General features: G+C 40.1%; 2 protein-coding genes and 1 long non-coding RNA gene across 4 annotated transcripts in view; 1 reads left to right on the forward strand and 2 right to left on the reverse strand.

Moving 5' to 3' along the window:
* Positions 1 to 4,135, reverse strand: part of LOC101864617 (U4/U6.U5 tri-snRNP-associated protein 2) — a 58,687-nt gene extending 54,552 nt beyond the window's left edge. Inside the window, exon 1 of the mRNA XM_013082353.2 lies at positions 3,987 to 4,135. Coding sequence (XP_012937807.1) covers positions 3,987 to 4,098 — 112 coding nt within the window. The 5' untranslated portion in view covers positions 4,099 to 4,135. The remainder of the gene's footprint in view (positions 1 to 3,986) is intronic.
* Positions 486 to 22,796, forward strand: LOC101856891 (thymidine kinase, cytosolic). 2 transcript variants are annotated; one of them, XM_005097997.3, is made up of 8 exons: positions 486 to 573; positions 3,483 to 3,578; positions 11,411 to 11,442; positions 12,349 to 12,462; positions 15,266 to 15,359; positions 17,254 to 17,343; positions 20,259 to 20,378; positions 21,307 to 22,796. In XM_005097997.3, the coding sequence occupies exons 2-8, from the start codon at positions 3,531 to 3,533 to the stop codon at positions 21,460 to 21,462; spliced, it is 654 nt and encodes a 217-aa protein (XP_005098054.1). In that variant the 5' UTR covers positions 486 to 573; positions 3,483 to 3,530; the 3' UTR covers positions 21,463 to 22,796. The 2 variants fall into 2 exon arrangements, with proteins under 2 accessions (XP_005098054.1, XP_005098053.1); XM_005097996.3 differs by having other exon boundaries at positions 503 to 590.
* Positions 1,813 to 3,377, reverse strand: LOC106011733. The gene is made up of 2 exons (XR_001184832.2): positions 3,132 to 3,377; positions 1,813 to 2,352 (listed from the first exon to the last, which is right to left on the reverse strand). It is a non-coding gene; the product is annotated as an uncharacterized LOC106011733 (long non-coding RNA).
* Positions 22,797 to 24,653: the final 1,857 nt, after the last annotated feature.

Below are 24,653 nucleotides of genomic sequence, written 5' to 3' on the forward strand. Positions count from 1 at the left end.
GTTGAAGAGGAAGGCCACGCAAAAGGTGGATCGAGGGTGTCAAGGAAACACTAAGAAAACATAACATCACAACTGAAAAAGCTGCTGAGCTGGCCTACCACATAGAAAACTGCATAAATATATCTCCCCCAAGGAGATTAAAAGATTAGTTCTAAGCTTCTTGATCTCCCCTTGACCCTTAACGGCAACGGAGGACGAAAAAGTAAGAAAAAGTAAAGTAAGTAATTTATTACTATTATTATTCCAATGCTGTTGTTGTTTTGTTTTGTTTTTAAATAAAAAAAATAAGGACAATAGTTCTCTTAATTTTGAAAGCTCGTTTCAGTCCTCGCACTGTAAAATATGATTATGATGAGTGTAACTCATCTGCGTAAAAAAAAAAAAAAACACCCTTTCTTTTTCTTTAGCCATTAAAAGTAAATAAAACTGGCAACCTTGTCAGTTTGTCAGCTTTGTGTTGGTGTTGCTTGCTGCAAACTGCAAACTGCAAAGATCTTTGGTTGCTGTTTACTGTGACAACTAACGATATCAACTGTCTCTGTCTGTGTCCAGTGTCCAAGTCCAGCGTCCAGTGTCTGTACTGCCGTAATGTCAGTCTAGAATCTAGATTCTAGTCAAAAGTGCAGGCTTATATGTCTGTTTGTTTACTTTACTGTATAGAAGGCCAACCTACTGTTCAGTGTTCAGTAGATCTAAGATCTAGATTTATTGGACTATTACTATTACATTAGTATTAGTATTACTTAGATCTAGATCTAGTCTTTAGACTTTAGTAGTTTAGTTGGTTGGCAGAGTGAATGGAAGTGGTTGACTTGTACTTGTCGGCGCTTTTTTCGGTAGTTCCCACCCCGCAATTGTTATTAATGTTATTCGCTGGTTTTGGCCCCAAGAGTAGGGGGGCTTCAAGTCAAGCTATCAATTATCACAATTTAATTTAATGTTTTTTGCAGTTTTATTAGGTTTGATCTTAGCTTGCCGCAAATCAAACATATAGATCTAGAATCTAATCTAGATGTAGAGGTCAGGCTCAAATAAGGGGGGTGGGAACTACCGAAAAAGGACCGACTTGTCCGAGGACCTTTTTTCAAGTTTGTGAGAAGTTTTGGTCTGTGTCTGTGTCCTTTCCTTTGATATAGGCACTTGGATAAAAATTTCAAAGCTTTCAAATTGCTTTAAAAACAATACCAATGCAAAGAGCTCAGTGACACGATTCCAACGCTACCTTAGTTATTGCTCTATGTTGAACCGTTTTTGAGATATGGCATTTTAAAGATCTTTTCGAGGGGATAACATCTATATAGAAAAAAAAGGCAATTTTTGTGATCGAAACAGCAAGGACAACAAGGGAAATGTTAGCTGCTTCAATATGCTGCTGCGTACATGCAAAAACCAAACATTTTCTGAAACCTTGTGATGTTGAGGACAAAATAACAGTCAGACGAGATTTTTAAAATATGTCGTGGTGGGTAATATTGGGTAATATTATGTAACACTGTGTTGTGTAACGTGACCGCACCGTCCTGCGGTCAATATATTTTGCCATAACTTTCTTATAAATTAAGCTACATCAATAATTGAGGTATCGTTTTGAAGGTCTTTTTAAGGCCATTCTTTTGGAACATCTACATATCAAATATCAGTAGAATTAACAAAAAAACTGATTAAAAAATAAAATATATTTTAACAAAACAGCTGGTCGCCTAAAATAAGATGAGCATAGAAGTTTTTAAAGTTAACATTTGTGTCTACAGCTGCTGCAAACTAGTGTTTTTAGTCTACCTTAATTCATGATAATACTGTTTTTTAAATTCATTTTGCATGTTATTGTTAGAATGTTTCTTTCATGTTTTAATTTGTCATGTAAATGATCAATTACTCTGTCTTTATCTTTGATTTCTCTTTTACATCTTTAACTCATGAGATTGCCCTGTAAGTTAAACAATAGTCTCTTCTAATTTTATTACTTCAGTTTGTTCAGCAAGTTTTTCATTATATTTTTTATTGTGTTTATTTAAATGTTCAACTTCTTCAAAGACAATTAGTTGTGAAATATGACATGTTTTTTGAAGCACGCATTTGTGTCACGATACTTATTTATTCTTTCTTTATTTCTGGCAATTGTTTAGTTCACCCAGTCTGCCAACTTGATATTGTTAAATTAATGTCAATTTTTTTTCCTTGTCTGCAACAAATGCTTTCTTAAGTGCTCAATTTTTTTGCAACTTGTTCAAACAAGTTTTTCTGTGAATTCGACCAACTCCGCAAGCATTTCTGGATTTTAATTAAAGTCAGGATTTATTCTGGTGAGCTGTCAATAAATCCAATGGAACAGTGGCAGGTTGTGATCAGGGGCTGTGGAAAGAAAAAAAAAAGCAAAGCAATGAATTCATCAATGAAGTAAATAAATTCATTTGTGAGCAGTGGATGGAAATTTGACATTTTCACACTACAACTCTAGTAAAGGGAGGGTGTAGATGACTAGACAAGAGAAAAAACATTTTCTAATAAACATGTAGATCTATCTTAAAACAAACTGGACAAAGTACATGATAATTTAAAGAGATATTTAAATAACAAGCACACACAAAAACAATTAAGAAGAAAAAATATTTAAAGACAATATAAGCACACAAAAGAAGTAAAAACTTGCGTGAAATGGATGGTCTAACAGTGACAGTAACACAGAAACAAAACAAGGCCAAGGCTGTTACATTTCCCTCCCCCCCACCCAAGACTCCTTACTGATTGTTACATGGTTCAAATTCATAAGAACTATACAACAGTGATACATATTACATTCCAAAATTTAAAATAAATCATATCTTCTACTATAAAACATTCTTCAATGCCGTTTAAGAGGTAATAAACGCCAACAATACACGTTAGCGTGGGTTAAGTTCGCTTTCCGCAATGGCCGCCATGACCTCCCGGTTCACGCTCAGCAGCGCGATCGATAATAGGTCATGCCCATTCATGGAGAGTGACCTATTTAAATTAGGGCTCACACGCTTATGCCTCAACGTACAACATTGAAATTAACAAATAAAAGAGATAAAAGGTTGAGGAAAAGACTGTGAGGAGTACCTAAAAAAAAAAAGATATACTCTTTAAATATAAAGGCTTGAACTTACCTTATTTTTAACTCCTTGTAACTCCGAACACACACAACCGATCCCGAAGTGGAAAACGCCATAATACGTGCCTTTCTTTCCTCTTTAATTTGATAGGCGGAAGTAATCCATAAATTGAAAAGAACACTATAAACGAAACAAAACAAATAGGTACCCCCCTCACGGGGCCCGATTTCTGACACAAAACGCGGCGGCCGCAGGTGAACGAAAATCTCGGGCCGCGCGGGCCGATATCCAAGTGCCTATTTGATATAATCTAGATTTAGATCTAGATCTTGATTAAATATAGATGTCTATCTAGAAATCTAAATCTAATCTAGATCTATATAGAATCTCTTCTTTCTAATCTAGAAATTTAAACAGCTTTCATCCTGAACACGAAAAAATAGAACTGGAAAAATGGCAGATCTGAGTCTGAGTCGCGTTGAGAGCTGTGGACAAATTCAGGTAAATATTTTTTTTAAAAGTTTTATCAGTTAGAAGTACATCAGTAGATCTAGATTCTAGATCTAGATCTAGATCTAGATCTATAATATCCACTTTAAATTATCTTAAGAGTCTATCGATAACAACATGCTCTGTGAAGTGGATTTGAATGTTGCTGTATAAAATTGTCAATTCGGCCGTCTTCCATATAAGTCCGAGCGATTATATCAGAAGTTTAAACCTCTCGAAGGGCGTTGTTCGCAGCCATGAGCTGAAAGTAGTGAAGAAAGGCTGCTTCATGGAAGAAATTGAAATTGTGGACAACTGTGAGGGAGTAGTCGAAGCCCACCGGATGAATAACTGTGGGGTGGGGGGTGTTGTGGGTGGGTGGGGGGAGACCACTATTGACACAAACACAATCATACTCACATTTGAATTGTGTCGCCCTCCAGCCACCGTTCGGGCATCTTACTTGGTACTTGACGCACGAACGTATGTGCCGAACCCTCTGCGCTGTTTCAAGTTTCAGAAGTTCGGCCATAGCCAGTCACGATGCCGTCACACAGCCATGTGTCCTCGTTGTGCCAAGACTGGGCATCCTGAAAAGGAATACAAGGCTTGTCCTTGCTGCCCCAATTGCCACAGCCAGCACACTGCGTTCAGCAAGGAGTGCCCGACTTGGCTCCAAGAACGCGCCATCCGAGAGTACAAAGCGCGAAGTGGCTGCTCATTCCAGGAGGCCCGTAAGACCCGTGTCTGCCCTCCATTTATGACCCCAGTCATTGGCTGGTCATACCTAAAGTAAAGGCAGCCCACTGCCGACCTCCCAAAGCCTGCGGTCAACAAGCATGTCACTGTACCGAAACATATAAAAAGCTCCCTTCTTTCTCTGTGGCATCCACCCCTGAGGTGCCACTTTCTAACCGCTATGGGGTTCTAGGGGAGGACGGGGTGGACTCTTCCTTCCCCTTCTCTTCTCCCCTTCTCCCACTCCCCCCCTCTTTAGATCCCTTCTTTCTTTTTCTTCTTCTTCCACCTCACACCTCATCCCTCTGATGGAGCTTGAGGTGTCCCTCCCCCCCCCCTTCCCAGCCCCCTCCGTCTGCTCCACCTCCCCCTACCACCCCCGCAGACAAACCCCTACCTATGGACGAGGACAGCTCCGACCCCCTCCACGACCTTACCCCGGGAAGGGAGGAGCCCGTCACTCCTTCAAATCCCCCACTAGGCCGCCGTCCAATCCTGGACAGCAACCTAGAAAACACTCCACCTCCCCCACAAGGAGGAGTCAGAGTTTTTCTTTAAAGCTGGAGCCTGCGTGCTTCAAAACAAAAATAAAAAGCCATCATAATGGCAGTCCTGCAATGGAATGACGGCGGAATCCGACATTCCATTGCAGAATTGCAACACTTACACAGTAACTTACAGGCCACACTGTGCCCACTTGTGGCCTGTATACAAGAAGCAAAACTCACCCTGGCTTCAACCATAGACTTAAAAAAGGATTTACTGCGTATCATCACATCCCCACGGAGAACCAGACTGCTTCTGGTGGAACCAACATCTACACCGACAACAACACAATCCACAGACAAATACATCTTAGGACAACCCTCCTGGCTATTTCCGTAAAGGTCACCCTGCTCAAACTGATCACAATCTGCTCAGCATAGTATAACAGTCTATATCCCACCAAATTCCCTCTCAAAATAACTCAACTAAATAACTTAAAGCTCTCAGCTCCCAAAACCCTTTATTTTGCTAGGTGACTTTCATGCCCACAGCCCCCTTTGGGGAGACAAACCTACAGACCAGAAAGGAAAAATAGTAGAAGATTTTTTTGTCCAAAATAACGTCTGCCTCTTAAATGATAGGCCCCCCACTTACAGAAACAGATCCACTTTTGGCACTTCATCCCTTGACCTCACCTTTTTAAGTACCCCTGACCTAGTCCCAGATCTTGAGTGGTCTGTGCTGGATGACCGTACGGACCGTTTCCCCATTCTTTTTAAAAACAATAGCCTCCAAAACGACCCGATCCCAGAACGCTTCAACTTCAAAAAAGCACACTGGGACGAGTTCGTCACTGCATGCTCCTAGATTCTGAATCCCACTGTCAACCTCACCTAAAAAAATTCCATGAAAAACGTTTAGAAATATGCCACAAACACATACCAAAATCTCCAAAACCGCGGAAGAACAAGATCTGGTTCTCTGGGGACTGATGATGTAGTAAAGAAAAAGAAGGCAGCATATCGAAAAGCTGTCGACAACACCACCACAGAAAAAAATAATTAATTACTTAATTGATTACACAAGCTCGAGCTAAGGCACGTAGATGCCTCAGGGAGAGCAAAAGACAATCATTCAGAAAATACATCTTCAAAGTCAACAGCCTGACACAATCAACCAAGTTTTTAAAATCGCAAAAAAAATAATTTTGGGTAGACACAGACACCATCTGGCACATCCAGAGGCCGGATGGAACCATAGCTGAAACACAGGTAGACATCGCAAACTCAATAGAGAGCTACAACATCTCTCTCCAAAAACCCATCCAAAGCAAACTACAACACCACCTTCCAAAACATCAAAACTAACAGAGAACAACAACACCTAAACTTCCACTCAAACAACACTGAAACCTACAACACAGACTTCACATTAGATGAACTAACATCGTGCATCTCGGATCTGGGCAATACAGCCCCAGGTCTGGATGACATCCACAACCAGATCATCAGACACTTACCCACAGAAACACTTACACTCCTACTAGACGTCAACAGCGACATGTGGCGGTCGCACTCCTTTCCGGAGTCTTGGCGTCTCGTCACTGTCATTCCAATACCCAAACCTAACAAAGACCCAACGCACCCATCCAATTACAAACCAAAAGCACTAACGAGCTGTCTGTGCAAACCAGACCTGCCACTCATCCCGATTTAGTCGGGATATCCCGATTTTTTGCCTCAAATCTCAATCCTCCCGATTTCGATCGCGTGTATCCCGATTTTTTGTCCCAGTCTGCTGTTGTGCCGGATTTTTCTAAAAACTTACTCTGCCTTCTCCTTTATCGTGGGAAGCACCCGTTGAACTTTTTGTCAGTAGGAACTCGAAGCATTATTTCCCGAAATATCGATGCCACATTTAGTAGTTGACTCGCCCCAAGTTGTGTGTGATCTTTTCCCGCACTCAGAATTCTCCGATGATAGCCTAGCAACTGTTACAATTTGGGACATTTAATTAATAATAATCGATAATATTCGTTGTTCCGCTGTTACTTTCAAAACAAGCCTTGTCCGAGGTCTGGTAACTGCGCGTTCACATCAAACACTCGGACGAGCGACAGTCTTTCTAACCCTTACACAACTAACATGTAACTGCGCTGACAAGACTAACTTACGGCCGTTGTCGTTTGTTTAGTCTGAACGCATTATGAGGGATAAGAGATTTGTTGGTATATTATTATTTGGTCGTCGGCCGCCGTTGTTATCCTAGAAGTGGAACGACTGTCGCTCATCCGAGTGTTTTGTGTGAATGTGCAGTTAGTCGGACCCGTTACATGTAGTAAAATTGTTTCATTCGCGTCACGTGACATGACATCGCCGTGTGAGTTCTGCGTGTCGGGGACCGTCCGTTGACGGGGTCAGCTTAAGTTCATGTATTCCGGGACTTATTGGTAGGGGTGGGGGCATAGACACTTGGACTAGGAGTGCTTGACGCGACTCTTCAGGATTTACAAAAAATAATGATAACTTGCACGCACGCACACACACACACACACGCACACAAAGACACGCACGCAAACACACACAAAGACACACAGGGCATATAGGCCAAGGAATTTATGGACACCACGGGAAAAATTTTAAGCCAGCTTTGGCAGTCACCTTGGTGATTTGCTGTTGATCCCGATTTTTTCACCAAATCCAGATTTTTTCTCCCTGAGATCCTGATTTTGAGGTTTCATAGAGTGGCAGGTCTGGTGCAAACTTAAAGAAAAAATTATTCACAGGCGACTCATGGGGTTTCTTGAGACGACGGGCTTGCTGAGCGGTCTTCAGTGCGGATTCAAGAAAATACAATCCACTCTGGATCACCTGGTCCGCCTGAAGACCTTTATACACGAGACGTTTGCCAAAGGAGGCCACATGATCGCCATCTTTTTTTACCTAGAAAAAGCCTTTGACACAACCTCGAAGTACGGCATTCTCAGAGACCTGCATGCTCTCGGCATACGTGGTCACCTCCCTGCCTTCATTGGCAACTTCCTGAAGAACTGTTCCTTCCAGGTTCGTGTCGGATCCTCCCTTTCAGACCCCCACCAACAAGAGGAAGGTGTCCCCCAGGGAAGCACCCTTTCTCCTCTCCTATTCGGGTTAGAGTCTCAGCTTGGTCTGACATTTTGTCCTTGGGAAAGGCACTTTACACGAATTTCCCACTTGGCTCGGTCCTTTTGGAGATGGACGTTAACTCACTTGCGACTGGGCCCTTTCACCAGTCACAAGCGTTGAAGACTGGCGTTTTTTGTTTTTTTTTCAATAAATCACAACTCTCAGAATTACCCTATTGTAATCATTTTTTGACACAGTAAAGTAACATTCAAGCTTAATCTAATACAAAAAACTAAAGTTGTGTAAGTCTAATACTTTAATTTGTATGATTTTTTAAAAATTGGCATGAATTTGATTTTCCGAAAAATTTCCAGAGACGTGACAAGTAGAATGAAATTCACTGCAACAACAAAAATAAAAGTTCAAAGTGTTCTGGTTTGATTTGTATACATGTGCGAGTGTTTGGTGAAAATATGAAAGCTGGTCTGTGCATTGATTCAGACCCATACACTGAATTACATGAGACAGATGTACGGCACGACGTTGTGATTTCGTTGCGCGAAAAACAACACCGGTACTAGTGCTAGATCTAGCCCTAGAACTACGACTCGGGCCGTGTTCGGGTACATATCCAGGATCCTAACTATTAGACATATATTCTGAGACACTAGAACTAGTAAAACGCACAGAAGTATAGAAAACGGCAAAATTATGTGATTCTTGTTCATGCGACTTCTTCGACCGTTATTACGACGCGACTGTTGGATTACTATCAGCTGTATAGAAAAAAACAAAGCGCGAGTTCCGGTCTGTTCAACCCCAGTTGGGGTCACTGTCCTTCACCTTCAATAACTTTAAAACTACCGGCCCCAGAGATACGAAATGAAGTCCAAGTAGCTCAGGCTTGGCCAAACAAGGGTACGAGGCGGGTCTCGCGATCCGTGCGTGATTTGTAGAGCGAAAAAAAAAATCCAAAGTTGGTCACGCAGGGCTTGTGAGACCCGTCGCGGCGGGGGTCACGCAACTGTTGTGTGACCCGTCTGAAGTGAGTTAAACTAGGAGGTCCCGCCTTTTAGATCCTAAAAGTGTTGATAGGGGCGTTACACGCATACCTCTCCTATTCGAAATCAAAATAAATTCCATCGTTAAGACCCTCCAAAAAAGCATAGACAGCTCGTTATATTTTGACGACTTCTTGATATGCTGCCGTTCGAAAAACCCTCAACTAAGATCTATGGAAAGGCACCTGCAAGCTGCACAAACTTGAAAATAATGGTTTCCAGTTTTCCCGGTCAAAGACGGTTGCAGTGCTTCTGCCGATCAGGGAGACGTCTACTGCAGACGGATTTGACGCTGTGTGGGGAAAGGATTCCCTCCAGGACCAGGCTCATTTCCTCAGCGTTATATTTGACAAAAAATCACATTCGTACCATATATCAAAGACCTTCGTGTGAGGTGCCAGAAAGTGTTAAGAGATATGAAAATTCTATCGCATCCGGAGTGGGGCGGGGACTCTAAACACCTTCTCCACTTGTTCGTCTCCCTTGTCCAATCCAGGTTTGACTACGGCTGTCAAGTCTATTGATTGGTAAAACCATATATCCTAAAAATGCTAGACCCAGTGCGAAACCAAGGACTCCGCCTCGCTTTGGGTTTCCGCACTTCTCCGGTGGAGAGCCTCCAGGCCGAGGCAAACATACCATCACTCGCACTCAGACTCACACAACTCTCACTACAATGCGCAATTAAACAGAACTCAACACCAGAGAACCCAGCACACAACTGCATTTTCAATACAAACTCAGACACCACAAACAAATTCCAAAAAAACAAAAAACTCGTCAAACCCTTCGGCCTCAAAGTCGTTGAGGACCTAAAAAATATACACTTTTCCAAACAAGACATCCAACAATTTCTTTTCCCTGACCTCCCTCCGTGGCACCTCACCAAGGCAAAAGTAGACTTACAGCTGACCACACTCAACAAAGCAAGCAGACACCAAAACATTTAAAGTAGAATACAAAAAATAATAGATAAATACCCCGGTGCCGAGCTCATCTTCACGGATGGCTCCAAAAAAGACAATAATGTGGAAGCCGCAGCCCTATCTTCCAACAGTACACACCAGAGGAGACTCCATCCTGAGGCCTCCATTTTCTCTGCGGAGGCCACTGCCATTTACATGGCACTGGACTCTGTAGAAAATTCTCCTAACAAACAGTTCCTTTATCCTTTCTGACTCTCTGTCTTGCATCACCTCACTCACAAACTACACACTCCTACACCCAAAAATAGTTAGGCTACAACAGAAAATTCACACCCTATCTGAAACAGGAAAAAATATCATGTTTGCTTGGATACCTAGCCATGTGGGCATCCGAGGAAACGAGCAGGTAGACGACCTGGCGAAGAAATTTTCATCCCTTCTGTTGGGATCAACGACGAACACTCTCCCACAGACTGACTTTAAAAATGAAGTAAAAAAAGTACACCTCCAGTCTGTGGGAGAGCCACTGGAAAAAACGAAAAATAACAAACTCTATCATATAAAACCTAAACCGGAACCGCTAAATCCTTTGGACCTCTCCAGAAGAGACGAAGTCATTTTTACTTGATTGCGCATCGGACACACGGCCCTGACCCACAAATACCTCCTACGGGGAGATGAGAAGCTGTTGTGTTGGATGCAACACAGATTTTACCATTAGACACATTTTAACCGTATGTCTAGACTTTGGAGAGATCCGAAGGAAATACTTTAAATGCAAAAAATTTCAAGACATTTTTACCGTCGTTGGTCCCAACTGAATTTTGGATTTTATGAAGGCCATTGGCCTGTATGGAAAATAGTACTAAAGAACAAAATTGAATTATTAAAATTTTTTATGAAAGTTGTTTTAGTCTGAAATTATATCTACACAAAATTTTTAATATTTTAACGTTGAAGATAAAAAAAATCCCATACTCAGCCGTGCAGTAAACTACGTATTAAAAAAACTAACTTGTGTTTCGCGCGCTCATATGACCTTATACAGTTGCGAGCGCCCTAAAACCCCATATATACATAGAGTTCTGGATTTTATGAAGGCCATTGGCCTTTATGGGAAGTTATGAATAAAATTGCTATAAAATTTTTAATGTTATTTAAAAGTAAAAAAAAACAACTAAGAACTTATTTACCTAAAATTTTTAACACTTTAAAATCTGATATTGACCCAAGCCCAGTCGTGCAGTGAACAGTTGTGAATGCAACCAACTTGTGTTTCACGCGCTCATATGACCGTATGCAGTTGCGAGCGTCGTAAAACTCATACAAAAAACCCCACAAAAACATAAAACACTCGGATTCAACGAAATTAAAGGTCGGGCCCAACGACTTTGTTGAATCTGAGATCCACTGTAATGATAAGCTCTTGTTTCTCAGTAGTTGGTTTTATAATAAAGAATTATATTATATTTCAAGCTTATTTTTTTATTATGTGTATCATTTTCAAAATTATATGTGCTTCTTTTCAGGTAATCTTTGGACCCATGTTTTCTGGTAAAACGTAAGTAGTGTGTGTATCTGCCATAGATGTAATTTGTAATTAATTCACTTCATCATTGTAGAAATGGGGGTTTCCTCTGCAAGTAGGAATTTCCAGAGTTCTAATAATACTAATATCACATCCTTTATCTTGTGTAACAGTCCTCCAATTGTAATTTTTTTTTTGTTTTTTTTTTTTGGTGTGATTCCTACAGCTTTTTGTTCATTATTTCAGATTTTACGAAAAGTACCTGACCATATTGACTCTTTAAGTTTTATGAAAATTAAATGTGAGGCATTGTGGTGAAATCAGGTGTTCATCAAGATAAAATGAAATGAAGATGCCTTAATTTTCCTGCCAGTTTGGCAATTAAAAAAGATTTTTAAAATTTGTTAGCTCAAGCAGCTTTTGTCCATTTAAAAACACATTTCTGTGTGGATTTGACTATATAACCCCCCCCCCCCCATTGATTAAGGCACAAAATATGTAAATTTTCAGTTTCCAAGGACTTTTTAGCATTGGAAGATACCAAGATTTGGTGGCCATTATATTTTCTCGCTTGTAATTTTGACTGAAACCAGATGAACCTACTTCATTCAATGCAAATATCTCGACTTCTATCGACTTCTTTTAAAGATAGATCTGTATTTTTTTAATTGAAAGATAGACAATTGCCACATGCCCAAAAACCACAGTGTCGTAACGAATAGTAATAATACTAATAACCCCAGATTCATTATTGATTTATGATGTGTGCTTTGCAGTAGAACCTCTAATTCTTGTAACTTTGACATTCTGAAATCATTGGTTAAAAAAGAATTGAATCCACAGTGAAGAGGTGGTGTATTACAATGTCAAAATTTTTCGCTGATTGAAAGTTCTATTCCTTACCATGGTTGTGCAACTTCCTGTTCCATCTTTTTGTAGGACTGAACTGATGCGAAGATTGAAGCGGTACCTGATAGCCAATTACGACTGTCTTATTATCAAGTATGCCAAAGATGTTCGATATGAAAAGGATGGAATAGCTACTCATGACAGGTAATTTAGACTGCTTTTATGCATATTATTCTTTTCTTAGTACCGTACCCTCAACATTTTGTTTTATGTGCCGATCAGGCAGTTGTATGCTGCAGCTGCATTTGATACTTTACAGGGAAAGGATTCTCGTCCAGGACAATGCTCGTTTCCTCGGAATTATATTTGACAAAAAACTTGCTTTCGTTCCACACATAAAAGACAGTGTAAGCTGCCAGAAAGCCTTAAACATTTTGAAAATTTTAACACATCCAGAGTGGGGTGAGGACTTTTGAACACCTGCTCCACCTTTACTGTTCTCATGTCCTATCCAGGCTTGACTACGGCTGTAAAGTCTACGGATCGGCAAAACCCCATGCCCTGAAAATTTTTATGCTAGACCCAGTACAAAACTAAGGACTCTGCCTCGTCCTGGGGGCTTTCCTTACTTCTTCAGGGGAAAGACTCCAGGCTGAAGCTAACATACCATCACTGACATTCGGATGAACACAACTCTCACTTCAGCACGCAATCAAACAGAGTTCATCACCAGAAAATCCAGCGCACGACTCCATTTTTGGAACACACCCAGACACTATAAACAAATTAAAAAACAACAAACTCATCAAACCTTTCTGTCTCAGAGTCATTGAAGATATAAAAAAGACAATACTTTTCCGAAAAAGACATTGAACTTGAACAATTTCTTTTCCCCGACCTTCCTCCTTGGCACCTCATCAATGCAAAAGAACTCACCACTCACATCAAAACAAGCACAAACACCAAAACATTTAAAGCAGCATACAAAACACTTATAAATTTAAAAAATACCCTGGTGCAGAGCTAGTCTTCACCGATGGCTCTAAATTGGACTCAGCCGTGGGTGCCGTCGTCCTGTCCTCGAACAGTACGCTCCGGTGGAGACACCTTGCCAAAGCTTCCATCTTCCCTACGGAGGCCACTGCCACGACGCCGTACAAAATTCCCCTTATACATCTTTTCTTATTCTGTCTGATTCCCTATCCTGAATTACCTCTCTCGCAAATTACACACTCATACACCCAAAAATAGTTAACAACGAAGAATACACACTTTAAATGAAACCGGAAAAAGTATCATGTTCACATGGCTAGGCTAGCCATGTGGGCATCTGAGGAAACGAGCAGGTTGATCTGGTGAACGAATCTTTGTCCCTTCCGGTGGGATCAACAAAGAACACTCACCCACAGATTGACTTTATAAATGGTCACAAACTACACCTCCAGTCTGTGGGAGACACATTGAAGTAAACAAAGAAACAAAAACTCCACATTGTCATGCCTAAGTTGAGTCCACGAAAACCTTAGGGCCTCTCAAGAAGACAGGAAGTCATTTTTACTTAATTGCGTATTGAACACACCTCCCTGAAACATGAATACCTCCTGCGGGGATATGAAAAACTGTTCTGTCGTATGTGCCCCACAGACTTGAGACCTGCCTTTCATCGCGATTGAATCAGGATATCCAGATTTTTCCCCCCAAATCTTAAACATCCGGATTTTCCCGGTTTTGATCACGTGTATCCAAAATTTTCTGTTCTATCTGTTGCACCAGATTTTTCTAAAATCTTACTCCGCCACAGGAAGCACCTGTTTTAAAGCTTGTTGTCAGTAGGAACTTGGAGCACTGTTTTCCAAAATATCGATTCCGAATTTAGTAATTGACTTGCCCCAAGTTGTGTTGGCAGTCACTTTGGTGATTTGTCGTTAATCCAGATTGTTTTTCACCAAACCCCAGTTTTTTTCCCTTGGAGAAACCTGATTTTTAGATTTCATAGAGTGGCAGGTCTGGCCACAGATTTCACCATTAGACTCATACTAACAGAATCATGTCTGGGCTTTGCAGAGACCCGAAGGAAGTATCTAATGTACCAAATTATCCCAACAGAATTCTCGATTTTATAAAAGCCATTGGCCTTTGCAATAAAATGGAATATACTTTTATTTTTAAATAAATTACATGTAAATCACTGTTATTTTTACAACGGAACTTTTACCATGAATTAAAAAAAAAACATTTTTAATTTGATCATAACCAAAACCAAGCTGTGATGTAAACTGTTGTGAATGCAACCAACTTGTGTTTTGCACTCTCATATGACCTTATATAACCGTATGCAATTGCGAGTGCCGTAAAGCTCTTACTAAACTAACTAAATCTTAGACTAAAACAGGAGAAATAAGATAGACACAATTGGAGGCAGATTGAAGAGAGTGGATCAGAAAGATGGGCAGAGAGAAAGAGAAAATATTTTTATAGTCCGCAATCTCTTCAATAGCTAACTAGATGTTGTCCAGCTCGAACAACTGGGATTTTGCTAATATTTTTTTAAAGAATGTTGTTTGTAATTCGTAGAACACAGGCACCTGAGACCCTAGTTCAATGCTGAGTTGTGAGAATTTTTATTGAGCATCGAGGTTTTTCTGCTGGAATGTTGCATCCCTTTCAGCCCGAGTTGGTCCTGACAGACAAGGTGGAAGCCCACTTCCAAAACGATCTAAATTGTCAGGGGGGGTGTAAAAACACCTACATTAAAAAAAAGAATTCAAAACCAATCTTTAGATTTTCCCTCAAATTCACATGCAGTGTTTCAGAAAGATAGAAATCCCATTTATTAAGTTTGATTTTGTACAATTCCTTTACAGTTGTGGTAAAGATTTATTGAACGCCGCTGGTATGGAGACTGTGTTTCAGTTCGAAAAAGAGTTTGAAACCACATTTGATAATGAAATGAGAAGCCTTGAGTGTGATTTCTGTTATCATGTTTTGAATGTTTTAAATTTTGCAGACAAGTTTTGCCAGCAGTTTCAGCTGACAGGTTAGCAGATCTTCAGTCAGAGGCTCTTAAGCATGACATCATTGGAATTGACGAAGGCCAGTTTGTAAGTTCGATTTTATATAATATAACTGTCTTTGGTAGACACATTGCCACAAATTATTGAAGTATTATTTCTTTTGCTTATTTCTCTCTCTCTCTCTCTCTCTCTCCCTCTCTCCCCCCCCCTCTCTCTCCCTCTTTCTATCCCTATCTCCTTCTCCCAATCCCTCCCTTCCTCGACCCCCATGGGTTTTCAGATTATATTGATCCTCCTGCAGAGTGTGGGCCTTGTTGACCATGAGGGTTGACCCATACAGAGGGAAATTAGTCTATGGATTTTGCATCGCCAATAGTGCCAATACATTATATCTTAAACACACGTTTTCCTCTCAAACGGGAGGTTGACTCGGCCGATGCTACTTATGCGGTTGTGTGCTGAAACCGCTCAAGTCTATCCTTTGTTGATCATGACGGGAGGGTTTATTCCACTCTTGTGAAGATTATGACTCTGAGGTAGAAGGAGCAGAGCTATTTCTCTTTCAGGCCATCCTCCATGCCATCTCTCAAAGGCAAAAGTAAACTTGCGAGGTCTGTCTCAAAATAAAGTTTCCCTCCATAAAGTAAAAAGTGCTCAACCAACAGCCACTAAATGTCGTGTCTAAGAAATCTCGACGCCAAATTGCAAGTGCATTGGTGAATGCATAATTCTGTGATGTGTCGTGGGTGGTTGGAGGGTGCTCTGGTGTGGTTTGCCCCTTCTTTCCTATCAAACATTTATGGTCCTTGTCTCTCCTCCTCCTTTTTTGTGTTTGTTACTCTCTTGTAACTCCTCTAATCTTCGGCACTTATATGACCTTATTGTGCTGCAAGTGCTATAAAACTCTTACAAAGACAAAAAATGTGATGTGTCAAGTGTGGTGTTCTTTAAGACTTTGTGTCGAAGACAAATCCGAGGAAAATGGCTGAGCAAAACATTGATGCAACCTTCTTATGCTATAATGTCCGAGTTGTGATCAAATTTTCAACTCTTCTCAGCAAGTGTGCAATTGAAACCCATGGTGATGTATGCAAAGTAATAGGGAATAATGCTCCATCAATTCAAACAGTAAGAAAATGGATCAGGGAGGTTGGAGGTGAGAGGTCTGACATGAAAGATGAAGCGCACACTGGGAGGTCCCCAGGCCAACAGATTTACTAGATACTACAACTAAAAAAAATAGAAAAATGTTGGACAACATGGTGAAATCACCCTGTCAAATTAATTAAATCGAAGATACCTGCATTTTCTGCCGATTAAGCAATTTTTATCCAATTTTTTTGCTTTTTGGCTTAAATTCTTTTATGTCTAATTAAAAACACCTTTTTTTCTGAATTTTACTGAAAAATGTTGATTAAAATTAAAGGCAAAAAAAGAGTAAATTTTCAGTTTCCAAGGACTCGCAAGTTATGGAAGTCGCCAAACTTTGGTGGCCATTTTCTCGCAAATTTTACCTCTGAAATCAGCCTATCCCCACCTCCTTCAATCTCAAATATCTCGACTTCAGTTCAATATATATGAGTATTTTTTACACTGAAAGATAAACAAATATGAAAAAGCTTTAAGTATTGATACCAATAACTCAACATACCCAAAAATGGACGAGCACCTGATTCCACCACATCATGACGCAAATGAATTTTTAACTTTAACCACAAAGTAAAACCAAGCTATGATGTGAACTAATGAGAAAAAAACCCAACTTGAGTCTTGCACACTCTTATAATGATCGTATGCAGATTTGGGAGTGCTGGAAACTCTCCCTCTCTCTTGCTCTGTCTCACTCATGCAGTCACAGACTATACCCACTCACACACACATATACACACCTGAATACTTAACCTTTCATGTTGTTGTATGGAAATGATGAGATTATTTTTTTCTCTTTTGTAACCTTCATCTTTTCCAAATTGTTTTTCAGTTTCCTGATATTGTCTCTTTTTGTGAGAAAATGGCAGATCAAGGCAAAATTGTTATTGTTGCAGCTTTGGATGGGACTTTTCAGAAAAAGGTACGAGAAAATGTAAAGTAAATTAAAGGATGAACTGCATTTTTTTGTTGTCTTAATATAAATTGATCTTCTCTACTGTTTTAGCATCACAATGCTTCTCTGCTTTCTTTGCTGCTGTCTATGTATTTTATTATGGCTTTTTCAACCCCCCCAAGTTTCTCATGATCACTGCCACTTTGGTTGCTGGGATACATTGTTGCAGTAAATTTTTCCACTTGTCACTGTTTCTCGAGCTTTGGTTTTAATCCTCATTGTTTTTTTGTGAGTACATGACATGAGGTGCATTTGTAACTTCTTTGTGATTTAATTTGAGAAAAGTTTCAAGCTGTTTTGCTTCCGTAATTCCCGAATGCCAACACAATGAATTGTTTGTTTTATCAGTGCTTCCAATCTTTGAGATTGTGATGTTCGTTCGGCTTTTTCCGGTCCGAGAGTACGCCTCACGCGAACAGGCAGAAGTGTATGTTACACTGAGGCTCGATCGGGGAAAATCAAGATCTACTTTTGCTTCCTCAACCACCCAGAAATTTGCCAGTGATAGTCCAATACTGCAGCATTTGTGACATGCAGGTCGTGCATGCATTATAATACTGTCCTCAGAGAAATTAGCACCAGCAACCCGCAAGTTGTGTGCGCAACTTTTGCCCTCAGCACAACTTTTGCCATTTTCGTGAATTCGCGAAGTTTAGCCAATTATCCGCAAAAGTTGGAAAAATAATAATAAAATTTAGTTAAAAACACCGAAACTTTCTTCCATGACTAAAAATAACGCCAAGGGGGACAATTCGCTCCTTTGCACTTCGCAGTACCTGTCCAGTTCCCAGTGCCCTTCCCATTACAGATGGGATCGGGACAAGTCAGGTCGAGTCGGGATGATCGACTTGTGCCATGATAGCCGTTTTGCGGCATCAATCTGGCGAGCAAACCGACCCGACCCGACCCTACCCCCCAATAGTCCTGTTTGGACTGAATCATCTTCTAGCTAGATCTAGATCTAGATTAAATCAATCATGAACACGATAGTCTGATCACAAATACGGGGTGCCCACTACAGCTGGATCGGGCCGATCGTCCGACCCGATTGCCTGAAACTGAAAACTTGTACGGGGTGCTCACTACGGACGGGATCGGACGGTCGCCCGACTCGGTCGCCTCAAAGACTAACGTCTTTAACGGTGGCCCGACTCGATCGCCTCAAAGACAAACGTGTTTGTTTTCAGTCAAACGCGTTTGTTTTTTAGGCGATCGAGTCGGGCGATCAGCCGATCCCATCCGTAGTGGGCACCCTGTTTTAGCTTGCTTGGTTCCGTAGCACCAGGTAGATAGATTTAGTATAAAAATTTGTGAAAGACTTTAAATATTAGGCTAGGAGGGTAGATCTAGGCATGGATTGATTCATCCAGAAAACCCCTTAGGGGACATTCAAATACATTTATAATCTTACGCCTGGAAAGTCCCAAAGAAAGTGTAAGACTATATATCTCACACTTGCCCAACGTCAGCGAGAGTTTAAGGACCTGGCGCATGTGTCAGGGGACAAACTGTTTTTGTACACCATGCAACCTCCATGCAGTTAAAAAAAAAATTTTTTATAGACATTCACATGAATATTATATATAATGAGATGTTAAGAAAAAAAGAAGCTGAGAAAGAGGAAGTGCTTCGGGTGAAAGAGCAAAAGAAGAAGGAAAGAGAAGAGATGAAGAAGAAAAATTCAGAAGAGGTGAGAAAAAAGGAACACGAGGAGGCTGAAACTAAGAAAATAAAGCGGGAAGAAGCTGCTTTGAAAAAGCTGTTGAAAGGTAGGAGAAGAAAAGAGTGAATGTAGAAAGTGACAGAGAGTGGTAGAGATGAAGATATTCTGATAGATGATGAGAGTGAGGTGGATGATGAAATGCATGGGATGATGGACAGTAGTTGTTGAGGGTGTCGGAGCCATGGGCATGGACTGTAGGTGATAGCCGGTGGCATGCAACTTGCTGCAGAAAGGAAGAATTGAGTGGAAAGACAGGTCGAAGAGCCAGGAGCAGTGACTTTTATTTGTGATGTTTGCATGCCCACTATTTCATAACTCCCTTGTACTTACCATTCATCCACATATTTTTTATTCATAAATTTACTTGCATTTAAATTACTGAACATTGCAAACCAAAGTTTTAAATAAATCTACATAAGCATAAAGATATTTCATTGTAAATTAATAAATAGAGTCTACATGTAGCCTAAATGTTTTTTGTCACTTTAATGTCAATGTTAATAAATGAAACATCTTAACATAGATCTAAAGGTTTTATTCATTTTTATTTCTTACATAATGAAGAATGAGTGAGTGGATAATAATAGGATGAAGAATGATAGACTGGGTGAACATAGATCTAGATTCTATTTTAAAACATCATTTATTTCTAATATTATGGAGAATTAGGGGGGGTGGTGACACTGACCAGACTTAGTGGACGCATTCACCAGCAAAGTGGATGCGTCACCAGACCAAAGTGGACGCATTAAAATGCAATGTAGAATGAAGTCTATTAAGCATACAGAAATGATAGCTAAGTCTGGTGACGCACGATACTTTCAAAATCTGGATCGATACGAAAATAGCCGAATTATGGCTTTCTAAAGGCCTTAAGGTGGACGCACATTCGACTTTACTCTAGGGCCTGTGCTCTTCGCGGATAGCCCGGCTCACGCCCAGTATATGACCCAAAGTGCAATTTATTTTTTAAAAACTCATTTTTAAATGACTTTTAAACGTACTTGATTGAAATGGGGGCTTGAAACTTTGAGGGAAATTGTTGTATTTTTCAAAAATGGAGAAAAAGAATGCATTGTCAAACAGGGTAAATATGGGGAAAATTTTACCCACAGATAGCCTTAAAATTAAAAGGTTTTTTTTCTCTTTTTTTCCCCAGGGATTTGGAGATATTTTAAACCTTGTACCTCTGGCTGAAAATGTTATGAAGTTAACTGCTGTTTGCATGAACTGCTACAATGATGCATCTTTCACAAAAAGGAAAGGTTCTGAGACTGAGGTTTGTTGGCGTTTTGACAATTTCAATACAGTTTATTATACAAAAACAGATACTCAATTTTTATGTTGGCCTGAAAGTTGTATGAATAAAATAATTTGTAAAGTTTGGTCACGAGTACAAAATTGCTCTATCCTGTTTTCATGTAGTTTCATGTCTTACTTTTTATTTGTTACCTTAGTTTTTAGTTTGATCTTTAATGAAAATAACCTTGGCTAGCGTAAATAAATATCATGTGCTCAGTAAAGGCACATTATAACCTGTTCATCTTTCATGTTAAGCTTGGTGTTTAATGTACAGATGAAAATATGAAGGGATCATGCAGTGGAACTCGGATTCAACGAAAGGTGGATTCCCCGATTTTTTAATCCATTAAAATCAATAAAAAATAACTCAGATTCAAGGAACACATAAATTTATGAGTAAGCTCGGATTCAGCGAAGTCGCTTGCAGGGTGAACAGTCCCTGCTGACGTGGCTTCGCTCATTTTCCTCCTGCAAACGAACCTTATCTATTCTTGGAAATCATCGATGGCACCTGCATCGTGAATCATTTTTCGCTTAGCCTACTGTTTAAATCTTATGTCACTTGTTGACCCCCACCTCCAAGGAAGGTCACTAGAATATCAAGGAATTGGGATGTCTGCGTCCCTTCCTCCCTTTGCACAGGTTCATGTAAGCGCACGCTCTGTATAAACAAGCTAAAGAGCCATCCCGAGCACCGTGCGTTTAGGCGGAGACTACTGTGTAACGAACACTCTGATCCAACGAAATTGAAGGTCAGGCCCAACGACTTTGTTGAATCTGAGTTCCACTACTATTATCTTTGATTGTTAAAAAAATTTTGTTTTGTGTTTTTGTGTTTTATTTTGATTTATGTCACTTTTCCTTAATAATAAATTACTTTTTAAAAAATGTTTGTATGTTTTTAGGTGGAGGTTATTGGAGGAGCGGACAAGTACCTTGCTGTGTGTCGTCAGTGCTTTACATCACCCAAAAAGTCTTCTCGATCCCCATTGAAAAACTTAACATCAAACACCTGTCAAGTTGAGTCAGTTGAAAAGGTCACCAAAATCATAACTTGGTGAAGTTTGTAATTAAGGGTATGGGTTTAACGCTCATTTCAACACTGTTAGGCTTTTTAGAGGCGGGACCTCTGAATTTGATGTCCATCTCTGATAGAACTGAGCAAAATGGATTTGAAATTTCAAGAATGTCCAGTTGAGGATACAAACCAGGGCTGTTCGCTCTATAGTTCAGCATGACACTAACTGAGCTAACAGTATGTCTTGTATCATATGTGAACTTCAATGTCACATTTATTTTTGTTGAATTTTCTACAGACTATGTTTTTGACCTCTGTCTATCACAGGAGACAACAGCATTTGTGCCTTAGCATTATTCTCTTGATTGTCTCGTTGGGGCGTTTAGAAAATGTTATTTTGCTAGTGTTGGGAGATCAGTTTTGTCTATACTATAAGCAAAACTTAAAACTAATTGTCTTTAACTCTTGAGCACCTACATCAGCGTGTGCACAGTCTGTCCGTTCACACCTAAACAGTGTTACGTTGCATTTCAATTGCCGAACGCAGGACGCTGCTGTGCTATAGAGAGGCTGCACTGTATTTTTGAAGAAAAAAGTTATAGATTATCCATTCCAGCATCCTTTGACACCTGAGTTGTTCAGGTTGAAGCTACCACAATGCTAGATGCTATGGGGCTTTCTGTAAAAATGCATACACAAAAACTGAACCGCTGAATTGGCCAGTCAGCGACTGGGTGCCCCCCAGCCCACTGCGATTTAGATAATGTGTAGCTTCGGCATCACATGTATTCGTGCTTTTCTTGTTCCTCTAGTAGTACTAGTAGGCCTATAAATTTATGATAATAATGTGCAGCTATGGAATTATGTACTGACTGACAAAAGAATTAAGTTTTGTTTTAAATTTACCATAGTGGGGTATTTTACCAAAAAGAAATGGATATTGGGTATTTATCTATTTCAGGTAAAAAATCACAGATTTCATTCAACTCATTTGCATATTTGACCTACTTTTGAGATTTCTATAAATAGAAATAGAAATAAATTCACTAATATTGGTAGAGTAGAGGAGTCTCCCTTTGGCTTTCATACATTGTTATTCGTGATGCATGGATTATGGATCTATCCACTGGGTCCATAATTATAGTTTATAGGTGAATTCTTCATTATTGTTATAACAGGATTCCACTGTACAACACTGGTCATAAATTAAGTGGCATGAAACTGGTTTTTGTTGGCCCAGCCATTCTTTGTTGAAATGATTAACCATTTTATGTAGATCTACACATATAAAATAATGATAATAGTTGGGGGGGTTTTTGTGTCTATGACTTTTTTCTCTGCATTTATTCAAAATAAATGAAAAGTTCTGGATATTGATTGATTTTTATATGCTTCTTTTTTAAAAATTAGAGACTCGTGTATTTTTATTTATTTACTGTAATAGCATTTGAAATTTGTTAAAATTAGAGAGAGATCTATGTGTGTCACGACACAGTGGAATGAGACGTTCGTCAGTTTTTGGGCATGGCCATGGGGAGTTATTGGTTTCGCTTTAAAGCTTGTTCATTTGCCTTGCTTTTGATGAAAGAAATACCCATTTATTTTGAATACAAGTTGAAATATTTGTGATTGAAGGAGGTGGGGGTTGCCTGGTTTCGAAGGTAAAATTTGCAAGAAAATGGCCGCCAAAGTTTGGTTATTTGCATAAGTTGAGTCTGTCGAAACTGACAATTTACGTTTTATATGCCTTTATTTTAATCGTTTTACAATATAATTCACACAGAAATGGGTTTTAAAAAATAAAATGGACATAGGTGTTGAGCTCAAAAACAAAATTTTTGTAAAAATTGTCAAACCAGTGGAAAAGGGAAGTGGCAGTTTCTTTACTTTCATTATTTTGACGAGTGCCTGATTTCCCCACGATGCCATATATATATTTTTTTTTTTGGTACCATAGGTGTTTTAAGGTGCTTGCAACTGCATAAGGTCATACATGTAATATGTATTCATAAGAGCGCACAGGACACACCAAACATTTTCAGTAGCTAGTTGGAAATTTTGAATTTTGTCCGGGTGGCGGCCGAAGCCTAGATCTAGTCTTATCTATTTTGGACCACCATAACGTGCGCAACTTGCACACAGGACCTCTTGAATTTTTCGTCCTTGTATGAGAAGGCTAGGTGTAGATCTTACCTACCATAAGATCAGGGGTGTGGCTGAAAGACAGCTGTAAGGAGCCAAGGACAAGCAGTGGAAAGGCTACAGAATGAGAAAGAGTCAGGAGCTTATAAATAGGAAGAGGTGAGGGGGTGGGGGCAGAAAGTGGAGACAAAAGCAGATGACAGAATGTTGTTAAAGTTAGAGAGCAGGAAAGAATGTGAAAGGAGAACATTTTAGAGAAGAAAATTAGCCTTCTCGGATAAGGAGGGAAAAAATCTCAGAGGTCCCATGTGCAGGTTGTACACGTTAAAGATCCATTGGCAGTCCTAAAATCGATAAGTGCAGGCTTCGGCCGGTACCCGGGTAAGATTAATAAAATGAATGCCTACCAAACTGAAAATGTGTCCTGCGTGCCCATATGACCTTATGCAGCTGCGAGCACCGTAAAACACTTACCCCCATCCCCCATTTCAAAAAACGGAAGAAAGAAACATGAAACTTGTACACCTCAATTACAGTCCGTGCCGGCTTTAACGTTTCGGACTCAAGCATGCTAAACGTCTCTTTCCGAATTTTTGCTATATTACACGCCTTTAAGCACGGTAACTTCGGCTTCAAGCACGCTTCATTTACAAGACAGTTTAGACAGTCAATATTTTCATGATGACCCATCGAAGTTCGAACACAGTCTACACCGCAGCAGTGGAGTGTGTCAAGAGAAACACAAAGAGCGCAAGTGATGGACACACACACTCACACGGGCGGAGAGGAAGGCAGATGCACACAGCCGCGCGCGCGCGGACATAGGATCTAGCCTAGGCCTATGGCAAAGCTACACACGACCAAAAAAAAAATACAAAGAGAGTCGGGGAGACGAGAAAGGGAGGCTGGCTGCGATTTCACCTTTGACTTTGACCCCCGCTATCCATTAATCCTGATTGTGTATCACGCGCGAGGCGGGATGAAGGCAGTGGTACGCACAGGCAGTGTGTAGGCCTAGTGTGCTGTATCGTGACTGGCTGTCTAGATTAAGTTTTCTTTTCCCATTCGACCACAAAACAAAAACAAACAAGC

Source organism: Aplysia californica, unplaced genomic scaffold (assembly GCF_000002075.1).
Source record: "Aplysia californica isolate F4 #8 unplaced genomic scaffold, AplCal3.0 scaffold00170, whole genome shotgun sequence".
Taxonomy (NCBI): domain Eukaryota; kingdom Metazoa; phylum Mollusca; class Gastropoda; order Aplysiida; family Aplysiidae; genus Aplysia; species Aplysia californica.

Bases quoted from the DNA above. Each gene is read 5' to 3' on its own strand.
- LOC101856891 (XM_005097997.3), top strand. From the start codon at position 3,531: ATGGCAGATCTGAGTCTGAGTCGCGTTGAGAGCTGTGGACAAATTCAG. The intron at 3,579-11,410 runs GTAAATATTTTT...GCTTCTTTTCAG, and splicing joins AGAGCTGTGGACAAATTCAG to GTAATCTTTGGACCCATGTT. The intron at 12,463-15,265 runs GTAATTTAGACT...TAAATTTTGCAG, and splicing joins GGAATAGCTACTCATGACAG to ACAAGTTTTGCCAGCAGTTT.